General features: G+C 36.3%; 1 protein-coding gene across 2 annotated transcripts in view; it reads left to right on the top strand.

The window, feature by feature from the left end:
- Positions 1-505: 505 nt before the first annotated feature.
- Positions 506-11,942, top strand: part of nid2a (nidogen 2a (osteonidogen)) — a 39,572-nt gene continuing 28,135 nt past the window's right edge. For both annotated transcript variants that reach the window (XM_079853033.1, XM_079853034.1), the window contains exons 1-5: positions 506-787; positions 1,709-2,011; positions 7,663-7,904; positions 9,452-9,930; positions 11,037-11,186. In XM_079853033.1, coding sequence (XP_079709159.1) covers positions 584-787; positions 1,709-2,011; positions 7,663-7,904; positions 9,452-9,930; positions 11,037-11,186 — 1,378 coding nt within the window. In that variant the 5' untranslated portion in view covers positions 506-583. The remainder of the gene's footprint in view (positions 788-1,708; positions 2,012-7,662; positions 7,905-9,451; positions 9,931-11,036; positions 11,187-11,942) is intronic.

Here is an 11,942-nt window from a genome sequence, read left to right as displayed (position 1 = left end):
AGTTGATTAAAGATTCTTTCAGATTGAATAATTGGATTAAAGCAGTCTTAATGTAATTATCATTAAACTGTCAGGTAAAAGCATAGGGGAAAGAGGGGAAAACCACGAGGGATTATGAAAAGCTGGATATTTAACAGAATAAAATATATTATTATATAATTTGACTATAAAATAAAAAAGTTATATAATGCATTCAAATTTAGAGATAGTTATTTGTTATTTTTAATACTAATATTATAACATTTTAATTAATATATATTTTATAATATAATATAAATAATTATTTAAGAAGACCATACATTTAAAAATATTTTTTTCATAAATTTCGCCATTAAATAAATAAATTTCGCCTCCCCAGTCTCTTTTCTTGTAAAATAATGTAATGAAATGCAGACGGTGTCCCGAGTGTCACCCGTTAGCCAATCAACGTCCGCGTGACCTCCTACAAACCCTCCCGTCCCGTGGAGTTCTTGATCCCAAGCTTCCCACTTCATGCCCAACATCATCAGCGCGCACTCAAACTCATTCAATCTGAGTGTGCCGCATGCATACTAAGCTGCATGTGTACTAGCTGTTCTTTAAAATGACGTGGGGCAAAACAACACTGTTCTTTTTACAACTTTTCTGGACAGTTCACCATGTCACAGCTATCCACAGACATGACATCTATCCATATGGGATGTTTTACGGCGATGTAACTCTGCAAGAAGGGGACGATGAGACTTCTGAAGTGATCACGCTAACCAAACCCATGTACTTCTATGAGGCGTCCTTCACTATCTTATATGTGAGTACATCAAGCGTCTGATAATGTGTTGTTGTTGTTGTCTTGCCTAAAGAATTAGCGTATCTCGTACTGTAACAAGTATATAATACATACATATTAATAGATCAGGCTTTGTAGATAGATCAAGTTGTATGTATAAAGACTTTAAGCAAAGTCTAAGATTTCCAAAAATATAATAATAATAATAATAATAAATGATTATGCTGTAATATTAAAAAGATTTGTTGTTATTTTGAGATGAGCATGTCCCTGTAAAACAATTTCATTATTATGATATATGACATTTTTATTTCTGTCTGTACTTATCACAATAATGTTTGTAATTTCTTCTCAGTTTTTAGAATTTAAATGCTATCAGCAAGGTAACACTTTATTTTAAGGTGACATAGTTGCATGTTACTACATGTGCTTTGCTTACTATAGTAATAACAGCAAATTATGCATAATTACAAGTAACTAACCCTAAACCAAACCCTAACCATAACTCTATAGTAAGTACATGTAGTTAATTATTATTACTCAGTACTTACTTGAGTAATTACAATGTAACTATGTCACCTTAAAATAAAGGGTTACACTTTATTTTAAGGTGTCATTGTTACAGTGTAATTATATATTTAAGTACTGAGTAATATTAAGGTTAAGGTTGGGTTTAGGGTTAGTTACTTGTAATTATGCATAATTTGCTGTTGGTAAGTACATGTAACGAAACGGACACTGTAAAGTGTTACCAAATAAACTGTAACGAAAGTTTTTATTTATTTAAAAGTTTAACGTTTTAAGCTCATTTTTTAATTTAAATCCAAAGTGGTCAAAAATGAATGTATGATTTTACTCAAAAAAAAAAAAAGAACATGACCCCAGATTAAGATCATCATGGACAGTTTTCATTTTGTTTTGTCTTTAAATGTCTCGTTCCAGGTGGCCACCAATGGAATCATCTCAACTCAGGATCTTCCCATGGAGAAGCAGTACGTGGATGACGGCTTCCCCACCGACTTCCCTGTCATCGCCCCCTTCCTGGCTGACATTGACACCAGCAAAGGAAAAGGATCCATCTTCTACCGGCAGACGGAGTCTCCTACCGTGCTGAAGCGGGCGGAAGCGGATGTCAGGAGAGGCTTTCCAGATGCCACGTTCACCCCTACCCATGCCTTCATCGCCACCTGGGAGAACGTGTCAGCTTATGAGGAGGTCACCCGCAGCTCCGGCCCATCCAATCGGGTAAGAGAACTGCTTAAAGCGGTGCTTTACCTGAGCTCCTTTTAGGCAGAGGTTATCAAAGCTGGTCATCTGTCCTAATCTCAGGCCTAGAGGGGGGACTGCGCACACAATAGCGTCTCCCAGAACCCGCTAATCTATCCCAGAGCCCTTCAGCCTTTCATTTTACCTGCAATTCACTGGAACAATTGGTGGGATTGAGTTGCTCCTAATTGTCCCCGTCACTTCAGTGATTAGGTTTTATCAACACCTCGCATACCACAGAAATGCTGAGTAATGACTTGGAAGGTTTTAGATTATCAGAGCCACAGTGTTTCTCAGGGGGCCTGACGGGTTTATTGAATCTAATTAAGTTTGCAGTGGTTCCCAGCTGGCTTTGCTTCTAGGGTCAAATTTTACATCGGACATCAAGCAGAGTACCAGAATAGTTTACTGTACAAAAGCAGACAAAAATGCAGTTAAAATCACACATTGAAAGTATAAATGTAATAATCTATTAACTTAATAAAATATTGTTACATAGTAAAATCTTGTAATATTTATTAATATAATAAAATGTATTAATTTTATTAATAATAATAAAAAATATGTAATTGTTTTTTTTTTTGCTATGCCAACTTAACACAAAATGGTAAGTTGTATTTATTATTTGCATTTAGCATTGGTTTTCCCAAATGTCCATTCAAGGGATAGTTCAATTTGAAATTAAATTTTGGTATGTTTTAGCTTACCTCAAGTGTATATATCTATGCACCAGTCTGCGTACACGTCACACAGCAGGATGCGCGAGCGCCCTCAGATCACTTGGACGTGGCTGTGTACAAGAGGTAAAAACGATATAAATACTGTTCGTTTTCTCACACAAACCGCTCGTTTCGTGTCTTAGGCCATCAATGTGTACTTACGATGGGGAATTGTTTAATTTGGACGATGGGGAATTGTTTTAATTTGGACTCTGTGCATGCTCTTTGAGGGGGTGACCATAGACCTGCATTAAATGACTGACAGACAAGAACGGTTTGACCTAAAAATATCAAAATTGAAACTACTCTGGAAAAAAAGACACCTACATCTTGGATGCCCTTGAGGTAAGCTAAAACATACCAAAATTTTATTTCAAAGTGAACTATCCCTTTAAAACAGCTCTGTGATCCATTTTAAGTAAATCAAGTGTACACTATACCATTAAAGTTTTTTTGTTGTTTTTTTTTTTAAAGAAATTAATACTTTTATTCAGCAAGGACACATTAAATTGATCAAAAGTGACAGCAAAAAATATGTATAAAGTTACAAAAGTTATTTTGAACTTTCTATTCATCATTCAGAATCTTGACAAAATCATGGTTTTTACTTGAGCAGCAAATCATCATATTGGCATGATTTCTGAAGGATCATGTGACACTGAAGACTGGAGTAATGATGCTGAAAATTCAGCTTTTGCATCACATTAATAAATTATATTTTAAAATATATTAAAATAGCAAAAAGTTTTTTATTGTAATAACATTTCACAATATTATTCTTTTACTGTAATTTTGATCAAATAAATGCAGTCGTGGTGAGGATAGAAGAAAAAACATAAAATCTTTCCAACCCCAAACTTTTACACAGTAATGCATCTGTTGAACCACATTTACATGCACAAAATCCAGTTTTATATTATTTATAGGTGAATTTCTCAGTAGACTGGTCATATCCTAAATGTATCCCTCACATTCAGACCATATTTCCATTTAGCAATGTAACAGTTGTCGGTCAGTCTTCTGCTGTGTAAGTGAAGTGATTGCAGAGCTGAAATGGAACTGAATTCTGAGTGTTTTCAGTGTTTTACTCTAATGGGCATTAATGAGCGGGTCCTCAAGCCTCTAGTCACTAGAGTCTAGTGTTTGGCTCTCTTGTCCAGACTGCTGAGCAGAAACAGCTGCTCTGCTCATAAAATATTAGCATTTGTTGTTCATTGGTTCCGGAAGCAGCATTTCTTCTCTTGTTGAGGTTGCACAATGCCATGTTCATATTCATGTTTGTATTCTCAGAGTAAATATCACCAAGAGTTCCACTGGGTTCTGTTCAGCAGAAAAAAGAACAAAGCTGAATGCAAATAATAAAATGCAACTAGCCAACTAAGCATATTTAGGATTAAAAAATAAATAGGTTATTCAACATTCAACTTTTCTTTTTCTTTTTTTTTTTTACATAAAAGTGCATCCAATCAAACTCCAGTATTTTGGCCCAGTCACTTGGTAGAAGCTAGATAGATAGCTCCCATTGCAGGGATACTGGGAGGAAAGTCAAACTGCAGTCATCTTTCCGGACTAAAAGGTTGCATGCTTTTAGAACTGTTTACTATCTTACGCAATGTTTGCTTACTACATTTTACTTGATTGCAGTTGAATAGCTGTAGGCCATAGGGCTTGTTTGAGGAAAGCACATCCTTGAGTTGATTTACTGCGCTTCCGCTCGGTCTCTCTGCAGTTTGCTGAAGCTCAGGGGGACTAAATGGTGGAAATCTCGGGATGATATCTTGTTTTCCTTTGGGATTTGAACCACTATATCTGGTCTTGTGCCCCCTCCAGATTTCTGTCAGTGCAGAAGGACGGGCTTATGGAGGTGATACTTCACAAATGTTGGACTTTATGCACAAAACAAATAATGACAAGAAAAAGAAATACAGTATACAATATAACAAATAACAATAAAAAAGTATTCAAATCCTTAACATTAGTAATGAAATAAGTTTTAGAAAATCAAATTAAAATATTTTAAGTGTTTATATATATATATATATATATATATATATATATATATATATATATATACACACATATACATATATATACTATAATATTCAACAGTATTATTGATCTGCCTGAATTGACACCATTATTTGAGAACTGAACTGAGCTGTTTTCTCCAGAGCGGCTATATATATATAAATTAACTAAATTAATAAAAAATTTAAAACAAAAATGAACCATCACTGAACTTACTTAAGTTACACTATAACACTATTTTCTTCTAAATCTGCTGTACAGCAGAAACAATTTTTTTTTTTTTTTTTTTTTTTTTTTACAAAATATTTTCCTGTTATCACTGTAAAGCTGCTACAAAACAATCTGTATTGTAAAAAGCGCTATATAAATAAAGGTGACTTGACTATATATAGTCACTATATATATAAGACATAATGAAGAAAAATATTGTAATAGTACTGATGTTATGATGGTGATGAGGATTACTGAACACGTAATGCGCATGTGCGCGACGTCTGCGTTTTCACGGGTTTGCGGTTTTGAGGTTTGCGCAGAGATAACGGATAATCGTTTGCACCTTCGAACCTATTTCAGGGAGTGCGTTCTCGAGACACCAGGCACTGTTTTGTGCGGATGGGCGGCCAGAGCGCGTAAAGTTGTGTTAGCGAGTTAATAAGTTAAGTTAAACTAAGTTAATAACTAATGATCTTCGCAACGGAAGTGAATCAATCAATCAAAACTAACTTTAGCTGGACAATAACTTTATCCTAGAGCTGTTGTAAAGCCTAAACAATCTGTTTTGGTAATTTCCTATTATCACTGTAAAGCTGCTCCATATTGTTAAAAGTGCTGTATAAATGAAGGTGACTTGACTACTGTAATATTATTGATAATATTGATGTAGTACCATCTCAAGCTAATAAGCACCTACATGGGGGGGGGGGGGGGGGGGGGGGGGGGTCTAATATCTTTTTCGCACCTTAACATCTTTAAACGATCTTGTTTATGGGTGTGTTTCTGCACTGCTCAGAGGCAGTGTGGTCCTGCAATTAGGAGTTTGAAGCTGAAGGCTGCAGGGTTGGGTGAGGGGATCGAGGAGGGATGCATGCTGGGGAATGAGGCAGCCCGAGGCTCTCTGTAAGCCAGATGCAGCATTGTCTCTCTGGAATTGGGGGTTGTTTCGTGGAGGTGATAGCTCTACTCGGGGACAGCTTGGATTACTAAACAGAGGAGAGGAATTTCACACACAACCTCTGTGTGTGTGTGTGTACGTGAGAGGCTGGAAAGGGGGAAGGGCATCTTAATATCTGGGTTGAATATCATTAGGATGTTTTGTTAGAAAAGCTTGCTTAAAAAATAGACCCAGTTTATTTTCATAATGCGCATTCCTTACCTTATTGGGAACAACTCATCTTTGCAAGTTACTCAGAAGAAGAAACATGCTCGCTTTCATAATCTTTGATGAAAATGTAACTAATGTAACTCGCTCCATTTATGCAGCAACTGCACCAATCATCCTTATTTGTATATCAAGGCTCATTTGGAACTGTCTTTGATGTTGATTTTGCATGTAAGTGTTGCAGGCACAATTGAGAGGCTAGTTGGGCAGTGAACTATTAAAAACTGTCAATTGAACTAAAGCTGGAATAAAACGAGAGAGAAATGGGAAATGTTGCCTTGTCAACTAACTGAAATAAAATAAGATGAAGTACGAAAATGACTAAAACTAAAATAAAATAAAATGGAAACTAAAAATGTATAAATGTATTAAAGCTAATTAAAAATATGAATAAATACTATAACTGTATATAAATAATAATGCTAAAATAATATCCTCTGATCCTCTTCATCATATCTGCCACAGTTGACATGGCCAAGAGTCACAGACTCTCAAAACTTTTTTAGTGGTCTGTTAAGTGCAGTAAAAGTAAGTGTGATAAACAACAATGGCCCTGTTTACACCTGGTATAAAGATTTTTTTGTACATTTTTTTTAGCGATCACAAGTGGACGACAGTAAATACAGGTGTAAACGGGGTCTAAAACGTCTCGAGCTAGTCTAGCTAGTCACTTCTGACCACTTCCAGAGGTAGTCGAAACTCATTTGACCGGATTGCTTTCGTAGAGTAAACGCACATGTGGTTGAATGAGTTCAAACAGCCACAAAAGACCGCCTACTTTCCACCTACTGACCTAACGCGTAAACATTTTGGGAAGCGCACTAGCTAGACAGGATTTAAACTTTGTCGGCTGGAAACCCAAGTTTGGTTTGAAGATGAAAAATGTACCAAGCACAATGTTCTCTCACCATTCCTGATTTCTAACACGCTGTCTTGAGGCTATCATATCAGAAATGAAAACTGCTGCTCTCCGTATGTTTTTCCGCCATCTCCAGGCACGTTCATATGTAAATTGTGCAAGCTTATTTTGTCCATTACATCGAAAGATCTGAAAAAACCCATACGTTTACCCGCTTCTAGACCCTCCCCTAACAGAAATCAGGACAGAAGTGATTGAAAGTGGACAAAAGAGATTTAAAATACCAGGTGTAAACTGGAATTTGTCTCATTTGTCTACTTGTGATCCGATCGACCAAAACGCATCTTAATGGTTTAGTGGTTAGAAACACCATAGTGGTTAGAAACACCATATTTGGGTTACGGCTGAAGTTCTAGATGGTTGAGATCTCCAGAACCAATTGATGTACACAGAAAGCAAATCTCTTTGAGATCACTTTGTCCAAAAGTAAGGAAAAAGAAGTTCTTTAGTTAAACATGTTCGATAGATTTACAGTATATAATGGAATATTTACTGGTGATATGTTTTGAAAGTCTTTTTATTACCTTCTAAAGTGCTGCAAAGAATTCTGGAGCCCTGAGTAATGGCCATCTCTTCTTTCTTTTAGATAAACACGTTCCAAGTGGTGATTGCGTACAATGAGAAGGATACTTATGCGCTCTTTCTATACCCTGAGGATGGCCTGCAGTTTTTTGGGACACGGCCCAAAGAATCTTACAATGTTGAAATTGAGCTTCCGGCACGTGTGGGCTTTACCAGAGGAGAGCTGTCCTACTTCTTCTTTTCTCGGACAGAGGGGCCTTACTACAGCGTCACCACCAACGAGCAGTCCGTCAAGAACCTTTACCAGTAAGCTTACCATAAAATAAAATAAAATAACTTTTTCTTTTAGAATTAATACAGAAAGTTATTCAAAATTAAAATAAACTGTTATCAGTTAGTTCATAAATAATAACATTTATACACTATACACTACTCTTCAAAAGTTTTGGGTTGGTAGTATTATTTTTTATGTTTTTGAAAGTTTTTAAAAGATTACATTTATGTAATCAAAAACACAGTAAAATATTATGAAATAAATATTTTCTATTTTAATGTTTAAAATGTTACTTATTCCTTTGATGGCAAAGCTGAATTTTCAGATGCTATTACAGATGTCAATATCTCTCTATAAATTACAGAAACGTCTGTCTGTCTGTGTGTGTGTGTGTGTGTGTGTCTGTCTGTCTGTCTGTCTGTGTGTGTGTGTGTGTCTGTCTGTCTGTCTGTCTGTGTGTCTGTTAACCACATATCTCTCGAACCGTTAGTCCGATGGATTTCAAACTTGACAGGTGTCTCGCTACGGGCACGAGTAAGTGCAGTGCCAAGTTTGACGTTGTTTGGATGAGAAATGCTAAAGATATCGTTAAATATATCATTTTTAAAAGGTTGTGGTTTAAAAATAAACATTCTGACATTAGAGAGTTGTATCGGTCAAAGAAGCCCCAAGAAGGTTGTGGTTTAAAAATAAACATTCTGACAATCTGTCAGCTACACTGTTTACTTCTGAATATTATAGTTTGGTTCCAAAACGTGATAAATCCATTTTGATTAATTTGAGTAAAAATGTGTTTTCTTTACCAAGAAACCAAACACACACAAAAACTGATTTTGCACGGGCACTCTGCACTGCTCCCTGAATCGACGTGCTTATTCATTTGTGGATGTTAACTGAATCTGTAAGTCAGCTACACTGTTTACTTCTGAATATTATATTTCATTCTGGTGCGCTTAACGTTATCGCTACTGTGTAATAGTAGCCTATGCTATTCACCAACTAAACATATCCTATTCAATGCGTTCACAGTCTCTTTCACGGGCATCATTTGTAGTTGCCTATTCACAAACTGTTTGCTCAAGCATAGCGTTTTCTCAGAGTTCACTGTGTGCTTTCTACCATGCACAAATAAAAATGTCACTGAACTTTTGCTGTGTAATTGTAACAATGAGCACTCAAACACACCAAACCAACAATTACTAAAAACACACACAAAACTGATTTTGCACGGGCATTTTTTGCACTAGTTTATTATTAATTCCAGTGTTGAAAACAGTTGTTCTGCATAATATTTTAGTCATTTTTGATGCATTCTTGCTAAATAAAATGATTAATTTCATTTAAAAAAAACATACAGACCCCAAACTTTTGAACGGTGTATATCTCCCCAAATTATAAAACAGGTAAAGCAGAACAAACATTAAATGATTATTTGAAATCCGTTTATTATAATTATTTTATTAATATAGTACAATAAAAGCATTAATAAAAAAAAATTCTTAGTCTGATTATTTTTAATTTGATAAATTGCTTTGATAAAAATGAGAATATTATCATTTAATATTATAATTCTCCTCAGAAAGGGAAACATAGGAGAGCTTGGAGTTTGGCTTTTCCACATTGGAAACAGATATTCCTTCCAGAATGTGGTTCCTGCTCAGAATGAGGCTGTTTTAACCAAAGCTCCTCCAGACCTGGACGCTGCGTTTCCAGATGAAGACTACACAGAGACAGATGAGGAGGAGTACGATACAGACTTCCAGGATCCCACCACAACAGAGTTCCTTAAGCCAGAGCAGGACTCCTCCCTACTGGAGCGTCTCAACCAGGAGGCCCCTCTTGGTCAATCTCCACTTCAGCCCTCAGTGTCAGGTCCAGGCGAATTCCCTCATCCGGATCCCCGTAATCTCCCCCCGGAGGATGTGACCCAGCCCCAGCGGCCATTACCAAAGCACGCAATTCTGCAGGTGTACCCCAACCTTGTGAAGGACAACCCACCTCACCCCTCTGGTGTCCAAGTGTTCAGTGTTGAGGAGAAAGTGAACTTTGACTCTGGAGGTGAGAGTTTAATTATTGTGATCCATAACCAATACTGATATATACAGATGGAACCTTTGCTAATTTAACCTTCACTAAGCCCGCCCTAAACATGTTACTGACCAATCCTACTTTAGCATCTACTGCCATACGCCATCTCAGACAAGCTTTTGCTCTTTTCTAATGCATGTATATGGATAGTATTGTGTGTTATGCTAAAAGTGTTGTTGTTGTTGTTTACTAAAACTATAAAAATTCATTTGTAATTGAAATAAAGTTAAAATAATACAAAATATAAGTATTACATGAAAAACTTGCCTTGGCAACTACCATGACTAAAATAAAATCCTTTTATTATAATAAATTTTATATAATTTCAAAAATTTTAGTTTTTCTAATTTGGTTTAGCAAATTAAATTATAATTTAATGTTAACAAAAGAGCAACATAAACATTTACACCAGAAACTTACACAATTTTACACAAAATTAATTTCCAAAATTACAATCACAATCATCAAAAAATAAAAATAATTTTTTTTTTAATGCACCTTTATTTTGATTCAAGTATTGTGATTATTGTGATTATTTGATGCAAGCATTGTGACCATATCGGTATAGGCCGATAAATGTTAACGTTATCGGCCCGATAAGAAAATTTGGCCGATATAATAAAGCGGATAAATAATGGATTATTTCCTTCAGCTGAGACACTTCAGATATGCACTGTTTGCCGATATGGCCTTGAATTGCTTAAAATATGATTGGAATTACTTTGAAGAGGAAAATACAGTGCAACATGCTAGTATGTCATATAGGTTACATAAAATTATAATGAGAACATCATTATAATTGTGTGCGTGGGATATGATGAGACTTTGTTTTTTGTAATCAGGCTCTCAAAAATTTGGATTTAGATCTATCGGCCAATATATCGGTTATCGGCTTTCAAATATAAATTATCGGTTATCGGTATCGGCCAAAATTTTCATATCGGTGCATCCCTAATTAACAATACGATACAGAGAGAATTTAAGATTGTATAGGAATGTGACTTATGACTTAAACAGTGGATAAGTTCGACTTTACTAGCCTATTTATGAGCAGTCTTTCCGTGTCTCTCCTGCAGTGATCCATTACTCAACTGAAAATAAAGAGACGTGCGATCGCTTCCAGCAGCAGTGCAGTCAGAACGCACACTGCACCGACTACTCCACTGGCTTCTGCTGCCACTGCAACTCAGGATTCTACGGCAACGGCCGCCACTGCCTGCCAAACGGTAAGACTGGAGCGGGAATGTTGTAAAAAGAGCCGTTGTAAAAGCCACACATAACATGACCTTGTTCTGAAAGTATGAACAACATTTGCAGTAAACCTCTGGGGACAGATTACCAGTGTTTCTCTTTCCAACACAGTATTTGTAAAGGTAAAAACATCTATTTTTGTAATGCAAAGGAATTTGTAGATAAAATTTCGATTTGGCACACATTAGGTATGCAAATTCCATGCAGTTGTTTCCTGTCAAATCTAGCCACGTCTCCTAGCATAAACTTTTACTAACAGCTTCACTCTTGTGCTAATTGTCTGTAATTGACGAACACATGTGTTAAGTGGCTGCGGTAATACCCACAACTTATTCCACAGTCTCTTTCGTAATAGTTGTGGCTGCCATGCCAAATTTGTGGGAGGTTTTATGTCGGAAACACTTGATCTATCTTTTGGACAGGAATTCCCCAGTGAATCATTCTGCGGCTCTCATGGGGCCTGAGTAACAGGATCTTTTCAAGACAATGACATCACATTGGCCTTATATGACTGTAATCTACCTGTGAACATCCACTACAAGCCTAAGTGTGAAAGAAAACTTGAGCCCCGTTTCAAAGCGGCACGTCTGGCTTGTACTGAATGACAGACATTTGTTTCTGAGAGAAAATATTCAGTGGAAAAGCTTCCTCAGCTGTTGGATATGCGTGTGAACAGTAGGAGCTTTGTGTGGCCGGTGAGGGAGGTGGTGGAGAGGGAAAACCTTCCAAAA

The sequence above is a fragment of the Squalius cephalus genome (assembly GCF_949319135.1).
Source record: "Squalius cephalus genome assembly, chromosome: 20".
NCBI classification, from domain to species: Eukaryota; Metazoa; Chordata; class Actinopteri; order Cypriniformes; family Leuciscidae; genus Squalius; species Squalius cephalus.
Note: the sequence above shows the minus strand (reverse complement) of the source record. Positions and strands in the feature narration are given on the sequence as shown.